Source organism: Talpa europaea, assembly GCF_964194135.1.
Source record: "Talpa europaea genome assembly, chromosome: 7".
In the NCBI taxonomy this organism is placed as follows: domain Eukaryota; kingdom Metazoa; phylum Chordata; class Mammalia; order Eulipotyphla; family Talpidae; genus Talpa; species Talpa europaea.
Window position 1 is genome coordinate 83,414,314 of NC_140074.1, and position 21,474 is coordinate 83,435,787.

At 37.5% G+C, this 21,474-nt stretch overlaps 1 protein-coding gene across 1 annotated transcript in view; it reads left to right on the forward strand.

Annotated features, from left to right (window-relative positions):
* NLK (nemo like kinase) overlaps positions 1-21,096 on the forward strand; it is a gene marked incomplete at both ends in the record, with an annotated part of 148,921 nt that extends 127,825 nt beyond the window's left edge. The window contains 5 exons of the mRNA XM_084237354.1: positions 2,938-3,039; positions 11,283-11,369; positions 17,773-17,971; positions 18,846-18,939; positions 21,042-21,096. Of these exons, the coding sequence (XP_084093480.1) occupies positions 2,938-3,039; positions 11,283-11,369; positions 17,773-17,971; positions 18,846-18,939; positions 21,042-21,096 (537 nt within the window). The remainder of the gene's footprint in view (positions 1-2,937; positions 3,040-11,282; positions 11,370-17,772; positions 17,972-18,845; positions 18,940-21,041) is intronic.
* Positions 21,097-21,474: the final 378 nt, after the last annotated feature.

Genomic DNA, 21,474 nt, shown 5'->3' on the forward strand with positions numbered 1-21,474 from the left:
AGGGGGCAAATTTGAGGAGTGACCCGAAGGAAATGAGGGGTCAAGACATGGGGAAAGAATGATTTAGAATAAGGAACACCGTTTAATAAAGTTTGTGAGGCAGGAGCAGATGTGGCATGTTGGAGGAATGGTATGATCAGGAGGAGCATGTAGGAGATCATGTCAGAGAGAAAGAGCCTCACCATGGCAACCTGAAAAGGCCTTTGGATTTTATTCTGTCCAAAGTGTGATGTAAAACTATATGAAGGTTTTGAGTAAGGGAGTGTTAAGATTTGATCGATCACAATTTAAAAGATCACCTCGACTGCTATGTGTCTTTATAATTTGTGTGCTTGATCGGTAATGGAATCACTTCTTTTATGCTCTTTTCATTGTTACCTGATACATTAGAAACTATATGTTATGATCAATATTTAAATTTATTTCTTTGCTATATATTCAAAGTCTGTTTTTCTTAAATTTATATCTTAAAAATTTGTCCCGGTGGTAAAAAATAATCAGGTGCATGTAATTATAATCTAATGTTGTGTAGTATTGACAATACTTTACTGTTCAACTTATTTTGTAAGGATTTAACAGACTTACTTGTAACACTATCAGACCTGGACGTAGGAGATTGCATTTACAAACACTTAAGTAAAAATTAAGTTATTCAAATTTTATACATACACAATCTTGGGTTAATGCTGAAGAAAATATATAAAGAAAGTATAATCAACTAGTTACCTGGTACATATATATCAGGTGTCCTGTCCAAATACTGAGATAATTCATTTTCTTTTTTTAAAAAAATTATTTTATTTATTTATGCATACAAGAACTGGGGTGTAGGCCAGAGGTGCAGGGGAGTGAGAGGATTCACCAGAGAGAGTGGGGAGCAGAACAGCAGGATCTGCTGAAATACACTGCTGAGGGGAGCAGCAGGTGATAGAAGGGAGGTCTGCTACGTCATGTGGGTCAGCTCCCCGACTGGGGATGAACTCATGCCGCAGTGGCTGGCAGTGGCTGGTGATAGCTTGATAGTGCTGAGACTTGCACCACCCCTTCACCACCAAGGAGGCCCTGAGATAATCTCATTTTCTAAAGAAATACATAGGTCTCAAGTTTGTCAGTCTGACATTCCACCGAAGGAGAATTCATCTCTGTCTATCATCATTGTATTTTTGGGTGAAAAATCAAGACCTAAAATGGAAAAAGAATCTTAGTTTCTAAATGGTATTAGTAGTTTTCTATAGCATTTTCTCTATCCTTAAGAAATAAATATCCTAGGTAATGTAGTAGCAGCAGACTTCATGCAAATGTTTGTAATCTTTAGGTCTGACCTATTTTTTTTTTAAGATTTATTTATTTATGCATACAAGAGCTGGGTTACAGGCCAGAGACATTGGAGGTGAGAGGATTCACCAAAGACAGAGTGGGGAACAGAACAGGCAGACTGACTGAAACACACTGTCGAGGGGAGCAGCGGGTAAGACAGGAGAAGTCTACCTTACCATGTGGGCCGCTCCCTGGCCATCTGGGGATTGAACTCATGCTATAGAGGCTGCGGTTCACCTCACAGTGCAGTACTCAACCCCTTGCGCCATCAGGGAGACCCCCCAGGTCTGACCTATTTTAGACAACTTTCTGAATGTTTCCATTTGTTTTCATGAGTCAGACATTTCCTTCAAGCTCTAGTGTGGTTGTTGGAAGTACAAAAATATCCATCAACACACTTTTCCCAAAAAGCTTTGTATAGAGATCTTTACTTATATGGCAAACAAGTTTCTCAAGTATCTCCATTATCCTGGAGGGAGGTAATACTGATGGCTACCCCATGATTTAGATAAGTGCAAAAAAATAGTGCTTTATACTTGGCAACCCCAGAACCAGGAAAAGAAATATTCTCTAGATAAAATTTTCCATCATGAGCCTCCCCTGGTGGTGCAGCGGTTGAGCACTGGCCTGCTAAGCTGCCCGCAGCCTCTGCAGCACCGGTTCAATCCCCGGCCACTGGCAAGGGTCCCACATGGCGCGCAGACCTCTCCTGCTGCCCACTGCTCCCCTCAGCAGTGTACTTAGGTCAGTCTGTCTATTCTGTTCCCCACTCTGGCTCTGGTGAATTCTCTCACCCTCCCGTGCTTCTGACTATACCCAGAGCTTGTATTAATAAATAAATAAATCTTTAAAAAAAAGAAAAAAGATTTTTCCATCATGGAGAAACCCAAATGAAATGGTATTGCTAATTAGGTTATGAGGTTGGAACTGTAACACTACAGAAGATTGTTCAGGTAGTTTTGTTGCCTCCAGAGACTTGTGAAAAGGTCTTTTTTATTTGTCTGCTTTATTGTGCTCAGCTAGCTAAATGTGCCCATATGCAGAGTCACAGTTTTCTTTCAGTGTAAGACATCTCTAGCATAACCAGCACGTGCAAGGTGGGAACTGACCCAAACATTGCTAACTTCACTTTCATTTCCAGTGTTTATATTCTGAGAGTATTACTAAATCATAGCCTCCTTATTTGTGTATTAGCTCTTTGATGAACTTGAATCCATTTGAAGCATCATTAACAGTTGAACAGTCATTAGCCATCAACAAAAGAGCAGCCCATCTCTGCAAGAATCATAGATGCTATAGTGTCACAACATAGTGCAGGTAGATGCAGACTCCTAAATTACTGTAGTCTTAGAATGTCAAACTTGCCAAAATATATTTTCTATATTTCTATTATATGGATTCCTCATAAACCTTTTTCTAGTTTTCTAATAAGGTACTCCTGTAAAGTAATCTGGAACTTGCTTTCAGTTTTTCGATTAAAAAAAAAAGTTTTTTGATTGATTGTTGTTTGGGTTTTTTTCCTCCCAAATTTGGTCTCCTTCCTAAGACTGTGATTTAAGAGTAATGCAGAGTTGTTTCCAAAGCTTACTATTCATCTATATATTTCATGTTTCCTCGTAGTTGGATTTGATCACGGATCTCTTGGGTACACCATCACTGGAAGCAATGAGGACAGCTTGTGAAGGCGCTAAGGCACACATACTCAGGGGTCCTCATAAACAGGTAAAAAGGGAGGAAGTGGAGCTATATTTGGTAGTCATCTGTTTGATCAGGATTTCCCTTCCAGCAGAATAATGAATAGAGCATTTTTAAACAAAAACATTACTTGTAGGTTGTTTTCATGTCTTGGCCATAGAAACTGTTAAATAGTTGTCAAACCAAATAAAATATGGTAATTCCCAGTGCCACAGAAGAAAGTAAAAATTTTTTTATCAACTTTGCTAATAAATGAACTCTGACATTTTTGCCTGTTGATTTTTGTTGTGTCTCAGAAAGGTTATTGGGGTTGAAGCTTTGGCCTGTGTTCTTACCAAGTATATGTGCATTAGATATACTGTCCAAATACTAAGCCAAAATATCTGGTATCTCTTATTCTACGTAGAACAATGAAGCTGTTTCTATTGCATACTTACCACTAACACTGAATCAGGTGTGAATGTTGTTAGAAAAGAAGTATGAAGAAAGGTTACCAGATTTATACTGAACTATTATTTGCAACCAGTCACTGCTGAGAAAGAGGAGATGATTTATCTCCACCCTGTTGATTAATAGCATTTTTAGAAACACTTTGCTACTCTCCTTTGGACAAAAGAACTTAATGATGTAAAACAGTAAGGGAAATATTTTTCTTAGGAACAACAAACAGAAGAGAGAAGGACTGAATAGGAAAACTCAGCAGTTAATTTTCCTGGGCTTAGCTTTGGTTTATTTAAAATTGTGTATTTTTTTTTAGATATTTGCCCATTTTTATTTATTGTTTTGTTATGTTCTTTAAATAAAGATACTTTAAATATTTATTCAAGTCTATAGCTCTTTCTGTTTTTGGCAGAATATATTTATTTTTATTTTTATTTATTTTTATTTTTTACATCATTTTTCATTTTTGCACAATGTATGCATTTTCATCTTGGTTATAGTCCCCATGCAATTCCCACCCCTCTTGTTTTGATCCTACTCCCTCCTCCCCACCCCCCCACAGTGTGTCTCTGGTTTATAGTTGCTTGTTGATTTTGATTTTGACTTTATTGTATTTAGGTATTTTCCTGGTCACTTAGTGGATGCTCTAATTGATTTATTGATTGACCAAAAGACAAATCAAGTTTGACACTTCTCTCAAGTTACCACCTGGACATTTGGTCAAGGCCTTGTCTTCTACTCTGTAATTTCCAGTGTAATCCAGAGCTGCTGTTTTTATTGGCATAAAGGGCAGTGGATAAAGTGTATTATCTCCTAAAACAAGCCTGACCTAGTAAATAGAGATGAATATGCTGGTATTTTAAGTAGCTCCCAGCCAGTTACATCCTTCTTTCATTTAGTTTACAACTCTAAAATAATTTGAGGCCTAACACCCTTAGATAAACACAGTAAGTCTAAACATAGAGGAAGATTCTATAGTATAAAAGGTATTAAAGATATCTATTATAGTAAATGAATGGGTGAATGAATGAGTGAATGACTTACTAATAATTAAAAAATTATGAGTAAATAAAAATATCATTATTTATATTTATTGGCCAGTATCAGGAATATTAAGCTGGTTTATCAATACCTTGTGTAAAATGGGTCTTAGAAGTAGCAAAATAATTTTCCTCTTTTATTGACCTCTTTGGGTCCTTTGAGCATTACTGACAAGTGAGTCTTTACTAGAAAATTTAAAAATCTGTTAAATGTGAAAGCCTAGAACATTTTATTTAAAAATAGTTAATATACTATTGCCTAAAACAAAGTAGAAAAGGAAGGAAAATTTAAAATTCCATATTTATTTAACTAGTTTAATAAGTTAAGGTATACAGAATCCTCTTATATGTTTTTACATCAGTTGGCATCTTAACAATAATAGATGTTAGAGTTTAACATTTTGCTTCTCACTCAGTTTAGAGCATCATGGTAAAAGTTCAGGATAGCCCTAGTCTTGTTGTCAGAATATTTTGATGTTGAAGAGAAGACAGTGGAGTAAAAACTAATTAGGAAACATCTGCTCAAAGGCTAGATACACTTTGCACAGATTTTTTTTTTAAAGATTTATTTATTTATGCATACAAGAGCTGGGGTACAGGCCAGAGGTGTCGGGGGTGAGAAGATTCACCAGAGACAGAGTGGGGAACAGAACAGGCAGATTGACCTAAGTACACTGCTAAGGGGAGCAGCAGGTGAGTCAGGAGAGGTCTGCTGCACCATGTGGGTTGCTCCCTGGCCGGGGATCGTACTGGTGCTGCAGTGGCCACCGGTAGCTTAATAGGTTGAGTCTTAACCTTTTGCGCCACCAGGAAGGCCCCCACTTTGCACAGATTTTAAAAACGTCTTCAAATACCTAGAAATGGTCTCCTTGGGCAGGTGTTCATGGTCTCTGAACACTAACCTGGGTAGATTTGCATATGGAATAAGTGTTACCTTGCATGTATAATTGCATGTGTGTGTGTGTGTGTATAGATATATATAGATGTATAGAGATATATATATATATATATATATATATATATATATATATATATCCTATTACTTGGTTTCACTTTTCCCCCAATGAGAAAATTCAGTTTTCTGTACATTTGCTGGTTGGTCTTTCTACTACCATTGCTTCCAAGGAATTATCAGACCCTTTGAGGCTCTTAAGCCATCAGTCAGATACTACCTTTTTCTTCCTCTTCCTTTCCTTTCCACATAATGCATATCTTGTATACCTCTTGTAAGCCTGTTAACAGTTGCTTGAAGGTATCTCTATTCACATGTTAGCTTTGTAGAACAGAGATTGGAAAACAGATACACACCAACACACAAATATATTCTTTTTATAGCCATTTGGATTTTCTATTAATGATTAATTTGGTCCCCAATCCAATATATAGCATATATAATTCAGTACATATTGATGCTAAACTCAGTGATCCACACCAGGTATCTGTTCTGTTTCTGTTTCTGGTGATGAAGAGTCCAGGTTATGATGTCAGTCTAAACACACCACATTGTAATCCTCTCACCCCCCCCCCCCCGCATCTCTGGCCTGTGCCCCAGCTCTTGTATGCATAAATAAATAAATCTTTAAATAAATAAATAAAGCTCACCACATTATACAGCATGTTCAGTGGTGTCCCAGTTATTGTGCACTACAATTTTCAGACAGACTGACTCTACCAGTTTCAGACAGTCCTGGCTCTACCAGTAACTCACTCTGTGACCTTAGGGAAGATGCTTAACCTTTTCTGTGCCCAGTTCACTCATCTGTAAAATGGAAATAAAAATGGGTCCTACCTCATTAAATTGTTACAATGATAAAGAGATAGTGCATGTAAGAACGCAGAACTAGTGCCTATTCTAAATGATTACTAAATAAATTGTAACCATTATAGTTATCATTCTAAAATTGTTGCTTGTAATTTTTTGAAAAATAATACATTATGATCAGTGAAGTCTCCCAGGAATACAAAGATGATTCACCTACAGAAGATCTATTAATATATTTTGACATTTTAATTGAGAAAAATCTTGATTATCTCAATTGATGCAGAAAAAGAATTAAATAAGGTTTAATCCTTTTACTTCATTGCCATGATAAAGATTCTTTACAAAAACCTATAGAAAAATTTCAGATGACTCCTTTTAAGCTTAAGAACTATAACACACATTAATAATTACATGAAATAAGAGTACACTACACATAGAAAGAGCCTCTATCTTTTAGAAAATGAACCTAGACTAATTGGAGGCCTTCCCAAGATAAACTGTATCTTATGGTATTTACTCTAGATTATTTAATATAAGGATTAGATTAACTATATTTAAACAAATTTTTAAGTTTAGAATATTAAAAAAATAAGCTTCTTTCAGATAGTTCCCATTTGAGCAACTACTCAATGTTAGATGGAAATAACCGTTGTTTACTACTAATAATAATAATTTCTAACAATAATTAGAAGTTTGCTATATACTAGTCATTGTCCTAATCACGTCTTATGCATTAACTTATTAATACTGTGAGTTACCATTGCTTGTTGTTTTTGCAGATGGAAAATGGAGGATTACAGAGGTTAAGGAATATGCTTAAGGTCATAAACCAGATCTCAGAAATGAGTTTCTCTAATTCTAAAACCTATGTTCTTAGCCAGTATACACTGCCTGGCATCTATACCTTCACAGCAGATTTTGAATTTCATTTGTGTATATGTGAGAACATGTAAAATAATGATTTTACAGAAAGTTAATCATCTTTAGCTAATCTCCACCCCCAATCCTAATCTTCTGTATATTGCTTTGAGAATATCTTTCCAGACGTATTTTGTACAAACAGAAATATGTACCATTGTTTATCGGGGTTTCCTTTTAAAAAATGCATAGACAAAAGGGCAATCTAATTGGATATTTTCTTGGCTGTTACAGATTATGGGCTCAAATTCATTCATGTGTGTTGTTAATTAATACATTACTTCCACATGGTATATCACTCAAGATTCTTTGCAGTGAAACTTAGTTGTAACTGGCTTAAGCAAAAAAAGGGAACTTACTGGTTTTTATAACTATCTTGAGCTACAACTGACTACAAGCCCCACAGGATTCAGGTTGTCAAGTACTATATCAACAACAGGGATCTGCATCTGTTATGTTTTTCTCATATATGTGGCTATCATTTTCAGACAGGCTTACCCCCAAGTATTTGCAAAGATGAAACCAGTAGTCCAAACCTATGTTCTACCATCATATAGATCTTTTAAAAAGAGGGTTCCCAAATATATTCAGAAAAACTATGTGGACGATCTCTGATTCAGTTAGGAATGTGTTTGATTGTGAGTAGTAGAAAGTCTTGCTTACAATGGTTTAAACAAATAGGAATTCATTTTTTCTTCATATTATTAAGAAGTCCAGCAGTAGGTAGTCTATAGCTGGTATAGTAATCGTTGTGTCAGGGATCCAATTTTTCTTCTGTTCTGCCATCTTTAGAATGTTGACTTCATATTCTCTTGCTTATCACCTCATGGTCCCAAAATGGTGGTGTTTGTCCAGAAATCACATCCACATTCAAAGCAAGATTATGGAGGGAAAAGGGAGCATTAGCAGTAGCTGTCCCTTTTATCAGAGAAGCAAAAGCTTTCCCAGAAGAGGATTGGAGTGAGTATGTGTTGGGATAACCATTCCGTTGACTGGCTCTTACCTATTTTAGACCATGTGTTCCTCCTGGAGTCAGTCGTGGTACTTGGGGAAATAGATCACTTCATGAGCCAGGCCTAGGTCAGATCCCTAACCTTGGAGTTGGGAGATTGAAATAAAGCTCAGCCAAACCACTTAATTTGAGAGTGAAAAGGGAATTGTTCCCAAAATAGATCAGAGAATAGTGGGTAAAACACTGTACAGCTTTATTTGTTACCTCCTCTCTATAACTCAAAATCTTGAAGGGAATCTTAGCTGCCATGACCTAAGTATCTGTGAAGATAAGTACTTGTTAGGCACTGACCCCTTGATGCAATTGAAAAGTCTATTATCAACCCTTAGTCCTTTTGGTCACCTCTTATAAGATTTAGATCTCCTTTTCTCCTCAGATGGCTCCCAGCTAATTGTGTCAAAAATAGATATATTTTCACTGAATTGAAAACAGTCCTGTCTCCTGACAGGGACCATATCTTACATTTAATAGAATCAAAGTATCTTAGAGAGTTCATTCAGTTCAAACTTATTTTTCTGGTGAAAGTCCTTTTATGTAACCCCAGAGTACTTACTCTAATGCACCATGCATTGTGTGCATACTCAATTAACATTGCTGCCTGATGAAAGCAATTTTGCTGCTAGATGAAAACTAACAAGACTTGCACAGCCTGGCCAGCTGTACTGCAGAGACCAGCACAACCGCAATTGGCTTATGATGTCTGTGACTTATCACTGAGGGCCTTCATCCAACTCCAGAAGCTCATCCTTGCTTCCGTGAAATGAAGCAAGGATGTCATGTCATCAATGGTGTACTCTGTCTAACTCCTGTCCCCATGATTCAGCGCCGGGACCCACTCACTCCTGTATTGATAAGTGACTTCTAAACTTGCAAAACAAATAGTAAATGGACCTGCAGTATTCTAAAGCATAAAGTAATGTGTGTGAATGTTGGGGGAGTTGACAAAAACTTTTTTCCCAATGAGATATTTGAGCATATTTCTAAGCATTTGGTTGTTGTTTTTTTTTTTTTCTCTTAGTTCAAATTGATTCTGTTATACTTGATGACAAATATAAACTTCTTGTCTAGTTCTGACACTTGTACCCAACTGGTTTCAATGACTGGTGAATGAGAGAGGAAGAAAATGGCATCTGGAATGCATTTTTCTTATAGAGCCAATACTAAGAACTAAATTATTAATGGTTAATTTTCTGGAGAGGAATTGACATGAGTGAACTGACTTCTTTTTCCTGCCTGCTTTTAACATGAGTATAAAAGCAGGAATGGAGAAAGCATATAATAATGACCGTTCTAGGCTGAAATGAAATTTAGCTTTATTTTTAGTATAATTGTTGGGGTGTACATCTGTGAAGAAAGATAAATGAGGGGGAGTCAATTTCAGATAGCCTTAACATCCAGTCATTTGAATTTCACAAGTTACCCTTCTCATATCTAGTCATCCTCAAATGTTATAAATTTCCCTTTCTAATTTGTTTTCTATCCTCCATTCAGTGACCTCTGGAACTGCTTATTTATATATCTTCCCTGCTCACCAGAGAGGTCTTACTCATTTTTGTTGTCCAGAGTCTGGCATTTGGATGTTAAGTGATTAGCAATGATATTGCTCGGTAATCAGGCCTGTACTAGCCCACTCTACTAGAAGAGAAAGCCCAGGCTCAAGTGACTTCACTGAGTATGTGATGGCAAAGGTGGAATTTGAACCCATATCTTCTAGTACTCATTCCAGTATTCCCTTCCCTAAGCTATAACATGCTTCACCACAAAACAGGATGAGGAGTAGATTCACTTAGAGAATGGAAAGAATTATGAGACATTTTGGTAACAGTTGGCTGGAATTTGACTTCCAAACTGCACAAGCCAGAGTAAAAGAAGACAGCGACTCACAGTGAAACCAAGAACCAGATTCAATCTTTCAAGAATATTAAATTACTTCACTTTATACAATAAAAGTATTCTTAGGGGAAATATATGTAAATTAAGCCATAAATTGAAATGTCTTCTCACGCTCTCCGCCACCCCCTTATCTTGACTTGTACAAATAATTTCAGAGCTACCATAGACTTTCATATTTTTAACAAGAAACGCTTCTCATATAAATGCATGTACTAAGGAATGGTACTACAAATATTTGAATGTCAACTATATGTAGGATGATGCACACAATGCTTTTTATCTTAGTAATCCTATCAAGTCTCGTACATTTTAGAGCCCAAGTAAGCTTCAGCAGTCATTTGTCCAATTTCTTTGTTTTATACTTAAGAATGTTAAGATTTAGACATGCTTTATCTAATTAGTTCATGAGGTAGAATCCCTCTGTCACCTTTATTATTCCTTGATCTTAAGGAAAACTTACGGGGTGAATTATTACCTCCTAATTATTCTGAGGTGTCTTCTTCTTCTTGTTGGATTTTCCTATGTGACTTTGTTAGAAAGAGGTGGAAATATAAAACACTTGCTGTTGGTAGTCGTTATGGCAGGATTCCGAGGCTGTGATCAAAGTACAGGGAGACTTTTTAGTGTAACTTGTATGAGACAGAGCAGTGAAGCCACTCATTTGCTCTGTCCCTGACTCTCCAACCAGTGAAACAGAAACTTGCTAAAGGAGTATGGTGGTACCAAGCAATGGCATCTGTTCCTAGAAGTTTCTGTAAATTCCTGGGGGTCCTGTAGCTCCTTTAGAACAAGAGGTTTAGCAACTTTATGGTAATGTTGCTGTAAGATGTAGTTCATATCCTTACTCTGCACAGTTTACATGTTTAACTTTGCATGTGGCCAAGGTTTTAAATCTTTTTGTTTCCCACCCCTAGACGTCTTTGGCTTTTCACTTCTTGCCACAGCATTTGCTGTATGACGCTAACAAGAGCTCTGTGTTTACAGATTAGTCTTCTTTGTTGGCTCTTTTCTGCTCAGATCTACAGTGGTAATCATGCAATTTAAAATATACTATTTGTTACAGGGGAGGATATTCATTTCCTTAGAGTGTAGACTTTGGGGCACACATCTTTTGAGCTGGTTACTTGCCTTGTCATAAATTGACTGTATTCTATAACTACTTATACAGACTTGCTTACATATTTGAATTCTTTATTTTTCACAGCCATCTCTTCCTGTACTTTATACGCTGTCTAGCCAGGCTACACATGAAGCTGTTCATCTCCTTTGCAGGATGTTGGTCTTTGATCCAGTAAGTAGATTTTGTTTTTTTTAAAGATTTTGTTTTTATTTATTTATGCATACAAGAACTGGGGTACAGGCCAGAGGTACGGGGGTGAGAAGAGTCACCAGAGAGAGTGGGGAACAGAACAGGCAGATTGACCAAAATACACTGCTGAGGGGAGCAGCAGGTGAGACAGGAGAGGTCTGCTGCGCCATGTGGGTAGCTCCCTGGCAGAGGATCAAACTCACACTGATGGTGATAGCTTGATAGCACCGAGACTTCAACCCCTGAGCCACCAGGGAAGCTCTGTTTTTATTTTTTTTAAAACGTGTAAAAATTTTTACTTTTTTTTTTAATTTGCCCATTATATTGCATAAGGAATATAATATAAGTAAATGTTTTATTTACTCTTTCAGTTGTTGAGATGGTAGCTTTTCCAAATGCCATTTCTAGACTTCACTCTTCTGGGGTCATAGTTCAGCTCTTCATATACTCATTCATCCAAAGAATATTTATTATTTACATCTATGAGAATAACTATTGTCAAAGGAGACTCAAAAATGGAAGCATTCAGAATAGCATACAAGGAGGTCACCAAACACAAAACACAATAGGTACTTACAGGTAGGGAAAAAAATGACACCGAATTACCACTTAATAAGTTTGCATTCCTTTGTTCATGAGGAGAAAATAACAACTTTCTCACATGATTATCAAACCCACAAAGTTTATATATATTTTTTTATATTTAAAGGGCAGGTTTATTAGGGAAAAGGACAGAAGAATAAAGAACACTTGTATGGACACAAGCAGGCAGGACAAGCTGCCCCTAAAGGGACAGGTTTGGTAAGAGAGACCTGCATGGTTGCAGGCAGGCAGCATTGAGGAGAGCTGCCTCCCCTGAGGGAGGTCAGTAAAGACAAGTCCTGGCGCAGTACAGGTCACAGGCAGGCAGGAAGGCTACTGCCCTGCAAAGGGAAAGATTTGGTGAAAAGAATTACCTATATAGTCACAAGTGGGCAGTGGGAGTGCTGCCCACAAAGTTTAGAACCATCTTCATACATGAGTATAACAACAATTAGGGATTAAAATGTTGTATTGGTCCAGGTTTGTGAGAAATAGCCAAGCTTTTATTTGGGGGGACCAGACCCAATCACAGGACCAAGTTATTTTTGTTACACATGAGAGTACAAAGTGGATTTTCTTGTGTTTGTTTCTTTCTTTTCTTTGGTATGGGAGGTGCTTACTGTTATAGGAAGCAAGACAAAGCCTCCTTGAGGGCTAGTTCCTGCCATTAAGGACAGTTTCAACCACATAATTTGCTCCATGAGCTATTTAGATTAGGAACCAAGAACCGTGTAATTCATCAGTTCCATGTTTTACCTGCAGTATCCTCTTTCTTAGAGATCCCGTGTTTATTAATGATCTTGTCCTGCCAGGAACTCAATAGACTTTACAACCCTGAGGCTGATTTCAGGCTGATTCTTAACCCATAGAGCAAATACCAAGCACTTTCCTGGAGCCTTTTTAGACATTAATTCCACACATGAAATATAGTCCTTATTCCTTGAAAATGGGTATGTCACCCCTCATTAAATGAAACCTTTGGTATGGTCTTAGTTTACAAATTAGATATATCTATAAGAAGAAGGTACAAATTACCGTAAGAAGTAGGATGATTCTTAATGAATTTGTATAAATACATGATCATTAGAAAAAAATTTAATTTAGTTAAGGCACACTATGTAAGCACACTTTTAACCATTTTAACTATCATTTCTTGTAGAACAAAGCCAATGAATATATGTTGTTGTTGTTTTAGAGAAATATTATTTTAAGTTGACCTGCTTTATCAGTTTATCATTGATATTAAGGATTCTTTTCTCACCTTCTTTGAGGGTTTAGTTAGAAAGTTTTTCATTGTGGTTTTAACCTGTAATATTGAAGGTTAGTGATACATTAAGAGAGAAATGAGTGTTTGGGTTTTTTTTTTTTTTTAAGATTTATTTTATTTATTTATGCATATAAGAGCTGAGGTGGGGCCTCCCTGGTGGCACAAGGGATTAAGCACAGCACTGCGAAGCTATCCACAGCCTCTGCAGCCTCCTTCCCGGCCGGCCAAGGAGCTGCCCACATGGCACAGCAGACCTCTCCTGTCACACCCACTGCTCGCCTCAGCAGTATATTTCAGTCAGTCTGCTGTTCTGTTCCCCACTCTGTCTCTAGTGGATCCTCTCACCCACCGCACCTCTGGTCTGTACCCCAGTTCTTGTATGTATAAATAAAAAAATCTATTTTAAAAATAATAAAAGCTGGGGTGTAGGCCAGAGGTGTGGGGAGTGGGTGAGCGGATCCACCAAAGACAGAGTGGGGAGCAGGACAGGTGGATCTACTGAAATACACTACTGAGGAGAGCAGCGGGCAAGACAGGGGAGGTCTGCTGTGCCACATGGGTTAGCTCCCTGGCTAGGGATTGAACTCATGCTACAGTGGCTGGCAATAGCTTGGAAGCACTGAGACTTTAACCCCTGTACCACAAGGGAAGCCCCAAATGAGTGCTTTTTTTTTTTTTCATCACCATTAAAAATAGAACATTAACCATAATTAAACCCATTTATTTAGTCTGAGCTAATTCTTGTTTTATTGAACTTGGGTTAAGAAGTCTGTTGCCACATGTCTGCTCCTGAATTGGAATACCCTGACAATCCTGACTTAGTTACTAGGCTCAGAACAGGAGCCATTGTATGGCTGATTATATTAGCAACACCTATAAGTTCATACCTGAAAACAATTGTCAAGAAGATCTGATAGTAATCCTTTGCTAAGGTCCTTGTGATGTTTGTTACAGAAGACTCAGTTCCTGATCTTTTGCTTAAAGCAGAAGTCTTTAGGCAAATATAAGGAAAAAGCAGAATCCACCAGAGAACGTTAAGATCAAATGGCCCTGGCTTTTTCATTATAATAATAGCAAAAATATTAGGGAGGATGAGGAATAATAAATGATCAATTTATAAAAATTTAATTATTTACTCAAAATGGTAATAATAATCAAATCTCCAGACACCCTCATTTATCTAAAGGCAATAAATAGTTATAAGCAGTATTTTTAAAGCACAATAATTATAGGATTTTTTTTAATTATATATATATTTTACATCATTCTTGCTTTTTGTACAGTGTATGCATTCTCCTCTCATGTGTAGTCCCCGTAAATTCCCACCACCAATTCACCTGTGTGCCATCACCATAGTCCCTTGTGCTCTTCCCACCCCTGTTTTGATCCCTCTCCCTCCCCCTCCCCTGCAGAGTGTCTCTGATTTATAGTTACCTGTTAATTTTGGATTTAATTTATTATAATTATTTTTTTCCCTGATCCCTTATTTTGTTCCCCTACATTCCAACTATAAGTGAAGCCATCGATAGGCTCTTCATTAGGCTCTTCATTAGGCTCTTCATTAATACGTTACAGAATAATCATCAACAAACAGTTAAAAAAGATGTACAGATACCTTTGGGTTAAAATAATGTATGTTTTTGGGCCTCCCTGGTAGCTCGAGGGATTAAGCCGCAACTTTTGAAGAGCCTAATGAAGAGCCATTTTCTTTCTGGCTTATTCCACTGACCATGATCCCTTCCAGCTCCATTCCATGTTGCTGCAAATGGCATGAATTTATCTTTTTTGATTGCTGAGTAATAGTCCATTGTGTATATATACCACATCTGTAAATAGTGCTGTAATAAACATAGGGGTGCAGGTATCCTTTTGAATGACTTTTTGTTTCCTTTGGGTAGATTTCTAGGAGTGAAATTGCTAGGTCATATGGAAGCTCCATTTTTAGTAGTTTAAGGAACCTCCACATAGTTTTCCATAGTGGTTGGACCAGTTTGCATTCCCAGTTCCTTTTTCTCTACATCCTCTCCAACATTTGTTGTTTCCTGTTTTTTTAAATGAGCTGTTCTCACTGGTGTAAGGTGGTATCTCATTGTGGTTTTGATTTGCATTTCCCTGATTACCAGTGATATTGAACATTTTTTCATATACCTGTTGGCCATTTTCATTTCCTCTTTGGACAAGTATCTTAATTATTAGGATTTAAAGATTTGTTGATTTGTCTGATAAAATGATGGCAATCTTTTTTTGGAAGCCCTATAAAGACATGAATTTATTTAGAAAATGAAAGCTGATCATTGCATAATAGAGGTTTTGACATTTTTTGCTTAAGGCCTCTCTTAGGTAAGACACTTTAGAGGACCCCATAATGGTGCACACAGACCATATAAACAGAGAGAGTACTACCAGTAGCTGGGAAAACACCAAATCTTTTCAACCCTGCATTCTCAAATTTCAGAAAATATCAGAATCCCCAGACAAACAAACAAAAGGGGGGAAAACTAGATTCCAGCTGCTGATGACAGCTGGCAGGGACTTAATTTCTGACATCTGCCACCTAACAGATGACTTAATGGTCAGATGATAAAATTAAAACCCAGATTCAGTCACTGCTGCCACCAATGTGGACACAATTGACCATGCTCAATCAGAACAGAAATAGACTTGGCCAAGAACCAGACTTAATGTGCAAAAGCCAAAGAGTTCAATCCCACAAGTGGGACTGACCAGCGTTGCCAAATGAAAGGGAGCTGAGCACTCACAGAGGCCAAAACTGGACAAGGGGCTCTGTAGACCATCATTTCTTATGGTTCTGATGGCAGGCCTTTATCTCAGTGGAACCTCCAGGAATAGCTGAACTCATTGAGGAAAAAAAGAAAGAAAACGGCTTATTTGCTAAGAATGTATTCATTGAGTCCAGCTTCATAAGGATTGAGTCACCAAGTACAAAATGTAAACAATAGTGAAAGGAACAAAACCAAGGTTGTCAAATTTACATGTGTCTGTTTGTGGTAGATAAACAGAAGCTTTCTTTCATGATTATCATATCCTGAAAGATCATGATGTGCCTTTTAACATAGCATAGCAAAAAAAATCAGATAAAAGTATTTTTAGGGGGCCTCCCCGGTGGCGCAGCGATTGAGCGCTGGGTTGCGAAACTGCGCGCGGCCTCTGCGGCGCCAGTTCGATCCCCGGCTGCTCCCCGGCCACCAGAGGAGGGTCCCACATGGCGTGCAGACCTCTCCTGCCGCCCGCTGCTCCCCTCAGCAGTGTACTTCGGTCCTTCTGCCTGCTCTGCTCCCCGCTCTGGCTCTGGTGAATTCTCTCACCCTCCCGCGCTTCTGACTGTACCCAGTGCATGTATAAACAAAACAAACAAACAAACCAGCAAACAAATAAATAAAGCATGCCTCTATTAAAAAAAAAAAAAAAAGTATTTTTAGGAAATCCAAGTTTATGGAAATATTGACCATTTTATTGGCTCTGGGGGACCAGAACCATTCAGGATGACCCAGTTATTTTTTTATTTACTTGAGTACAAAATAGTTTTCTTTTTGTTAAATTGTGTTCTATGAAATGTTCACTCATATTGAAACTGGACAGATGTATGGCCCTGCATACATCTATTTCAAGGTAGGAACTTTTCAGAGTTTTAACAGAAAGTTATTTCTAAGTGACTTAAGTTTATTTTCTGGTGATTTATGACAATTGTTTGTTTTCCTAAGTCATATACTCCCTCTACATTGCCCACTAATTTCAGTTATTCCTCTTTACACAGTATACAGATATACAGTTTTTGTTCTACTCTCTATTGAATCTGTCCTCAAATTCTTTAAATTTTACTTTCCTCTCATTAATATTTATATGTCCACTGAGCTAAAAGGAGGGACAGTTTTTTAATAGAGAATCAAGTTTAAAAGTTGATTGTTTATGTAAACCTAAATCTAGTGTTTTAAGTATTCTGATCTGAAGTGCCAGAAAACCACAGGCAGCTGATCTTCAGACTGAGCTGGACATCAAAGCATGGCATTGAGACCATTATCTACTGCCTGGTTCCAGCAGCTTTCAGACAGGCTTTTGCCTTACATTGATTTGATATTCTAAGAGAAGAAAAGTTTCAAGCAGCTTTATAAAATTGCTACCACGATCACCTCTTTTAAAGCCTGAGACATATTTTAAAAATATGTTTTTTAATGTAAACATATCCCCTCCAAAGCTTTACATCTTTAAATGTCATGTATTTGACATTTTTGACACTGCATACATCCATTTCAAGGTAGGAACTTTTCAGAATTTTAGCAGAAAGTTATTTGTAAGTGACTTGTTTATTTTCTGGTGGTTTCTAACAATAGTTTGTTATCCTAAGTCATATACTCCCTCTACATTACCCACTAATTTCAGTTATTCCTCTTTACACGGAATATACCATAAGTTAAATATAGACTGTGTAAAGCAGTTACTGTGTCGTGTGAAAGATCCTGTATGGACAGTCATGTTTATCTCTAGTGTTGATGTGCTGGTCTCTAAATTTGATTTCAGTCCAAAAGAATATCCGCTAAGGATGCCTTAGCCCACCCCTACCTAGATGAAGGGCGACTACGGTATCACACATGTATGTGCAAATGTTGCTTTTCCACCTCTACTGGAAGAGTTTATACCAGTGACTTTGAGCCCGTCACCAATCCCAAATTTGATGACACTTTTGAGAAGAACCTCAGTTCTGTTCGACAGGTTAAAGGTGAGTGTCATTTTTTTTTTAACTTTGGCCAGCAGGATGTCTAGTAACGTATTTCCATGGAAAGCTGAGATGTAGATGGTGAACAAAGCGCTTCTCCATGTTTTACAGCCTTGCAGATAGCTCTTTGCTCAGGGCGCATATGCCAAGAAAGCTGTGTTAGAAACAGGTGATTTAATATTATATCCAGAGGACAGTGAGGGAAAATAATGAATATTTTGTTCTTGTTTTCCAAACTGACTTATTCAGTTGAGTGTGACTCAAAATATATTTAGTATGTATTCACTCGGTATGATTTCATTGAATGAAACTTGAACTTTCTTCATATATAACATACAGAGTTTTAAAAAAAAAACAAACCATCCATTTTGGTAATCAGTCTTTGGATGATGACAAGAGAGGAAATTTCTCCAATTTCCTATTGGAGTGGGGATGGGGATTAATGACATCCACAGTTCTGAATGATTTTGCTCTAGGACATTTAGAAGAGAACAATTCCCAAAGGAACTGTTCCAACACCTAAACATCAATTGAGCTTTTTAAGTGACTTTCCAAAAGGTGATTTAATATTGAGCACTTAAGAGGCTCACTCGTAATACCAGCCCTGTGGAGTCAAATTTCAAGACCGTTTTACTCCTACTCATGGGGTTTCCATCTCATCCAAAGCCACCTTTAGGGGTTTTGCTCACATTTAGCAGTAACCTTAATTTTGGATTCAAGAAAGATGCTTACTGGATTCTGCCTGCTATTTTATGTGTGTATGTAATTTAACTACACAAGTAGGAAATGCTCAGATGCTGGCTAGTGGTAACTGAGAATCTACTGCCCCCAAGCCTGCAAATTGGCAGGGGTTGTATGATGTTTGTTTTCTCCACAGAAATTATTCACCAGTTCATTTTGGAACAGCAGAAAGGAAACAGAGTGCCTCTCTGCATCAACCCTCAGTCTGCTGCTTTTAAGAGCTTTATTAGGTAACTATATGTATGTAATTCTAACTTTCTCATTAGAACTAAAAGGATGTCATTGTGATATGTTATTCAGCATGTTTCTGTTTTTATGTAGATTAGATAACATAGATAAAAGGTCCAACAGAAAATTCCTGTTACAAACTTTGGCTTTCATCAAAAGCCTATTAAAATCTTCAGCCTTAGTTTTTTTTCTGCAGTGACGCCAATTCACTTTGGCAGTGTTTGCACAGACGACTGATGTGCTGCCTGATCAGGTAGAAAGGAAACACCCCTGCAGTGGCAGCCGGGCAGCCACAGTTCTGGAGTTAGACATAGTCATCTTGGTCCCTGCTACATCCTCACCACATGAATAATAACTGCAAGCAAGAAAATTATCTATTGAACCACTGTGAAGCCAAATAGGTTTATTGGCTAAAGTACTATAAACCTAGTTCGGAAACTCATTCTCTTTGTCTCTCTCTTTCTTTTTTTAATCTCTTTTTCCTTAACTTCTTGTATCAATCAAGTCAGGAGAAAGACACACCCAATAATATGAACAGGGAAGATTTAATAATAAGAGAGAAAATTTAATTACTAGGAAAAGATGCTCAAAGGCATAAAAGAAGATTCTGAGAGGCCCTGAAGTAGCAAATGCAGAAAACAGGTGTTCCCTCAAGACTGAGGAAGAGTGAGCAGGAAGAAATTAAGAGCTTAGAGAAGCCCCCTCCACCCCGAGACTAATAAAATTTGGACCTCGTTGGATAGGGTATGGCTCAGGGTCAGGGTGACGGAGAAATTTGCCCAAAGGGTGGGGGCAGAACTGGTTCATAAGAGATCCCTATTAGGTTGCAGAGAAACTAGCCAGAAAATTTGGTTAGACCAAAGCTGGGCCTGCCACATTTTATAAATACATACATACATACATACATACATACATACATACATACATACATACATACATACATACATAAATAAGGCAACACCAGAACCAGGAAGGGAAACGGCTTCCTAAAGCTATGGCCCTGTATGCGGTAGCTATGGCCCTGTATGCGGTCCTTCTAGCGCCCTCTGTTGACAAAGGCTAACATTGAAACAAATGGCAAAAAGGAAAATGTGATGGGATCTGACTCTATCAAGACAAAGGGTAGATTTGGATATGAAAGGACACGTCCTTCCTCCATTCTTTCCCACCTGCCTTCCCCACTCCTTCTTCAGCCTTCTCCCTGCTTCTTTCCCTTCCTTTCACTCCTTTTTAACTGGCCTTGACATGGTATTGAAGTTGGTTGAATTTATTGAACCAAAGTCCAGAGTTTTGTTTATAATTTTTTAAATCCAGGTGACTCATTTCTTCCATGTATTTTTTCTGTAGAAGGAAGGAATTAAGTTGCATTTTCACTTCTCTGGGGTTTAAAAGTACATTCTTGTATTTTTCCCTAGGAGTTAGTGACCCTGTCAGTCAGGTTTGTTTTGAAAGTACCTTTCAGGTGCAAGTCATTCAGTATCCTGGGCCTGGCAAGCAAAATTGTTACACACACATCCTCTCAAGTTTATAATCTAAGTTGGCAACATTATACAGACCCACAAAATAACTAATAAAACAGATCTGTGGATAACAAATACTAAGTGACTGTCCATGCTACTCAATTAATAGTTGATAAAAGAATATTTATGAGGCTCATTCAAAAATAGGTCCCTATTTAAACTCACTAGATAATTTTTCACCCTTTAGGGTTATGTTTCCTGATTGATTATAGACATTATTTTTAATAGCTATCATTAAATTATGAAGTAGCCACTGTGGAAAGCATGTTCCCTACATTCTCTCATTTATTCATCACAATATCCTGTGGGGTGGCCAGCATAAGCCTTTTTCCATTAAATTTCTTGGTGTCACACAAGAAGTCAGTGATGTGTTGTTTTCAAGCTATTGTATTAGCCACTATATCATATTGTCTGAGTACAGATACAGATCCTTAAACAGTTTGAAACAAATGCACCTTTAAAGAAATTTAAAGAAACATTAAAATCTAGAAATGGACTTAACGGTTTTCTTAAAGGAAGAGCCAAAAACAAGCAACAGAAATTGCCCTTTGCACTGACCTCTCCATCTCTCCATTTCCTTGCAGTTCCACTGTTGCTCAGCCATCTGAGATGCCCCCATCTCCTCTTGTGTGGGAGTGACAGCGGAAGATGATTACTACTGAAGATGTAATGTAGCTTTCCACTGGAGTCTGGGATTTGCAATTCTGGAGGTTAATCATGCTTGTACTGTAATTTTACTAATGAAGTTTTAAATTAACAACCACTACTTGTATGATATGAATAATATTTAGAAATGTTACTAGACTTTTAATCTTGTAAAGTGGTTGTGCTTTTAGAAGAAAAATATTTTACCCAGAGTTGCACATGTTTTATGAATTTAGTGCAGCTGTTATGGCTCACCTCAGAACAAAAAAGAATTGAACCAAATTTGGGAGTTGGGGGGTTTGTGTTTTTGTTTGTTTTGTTTTGTTTTTCTTTTATAAAATGAAGTGAGATTGTTCACACACATACACACTC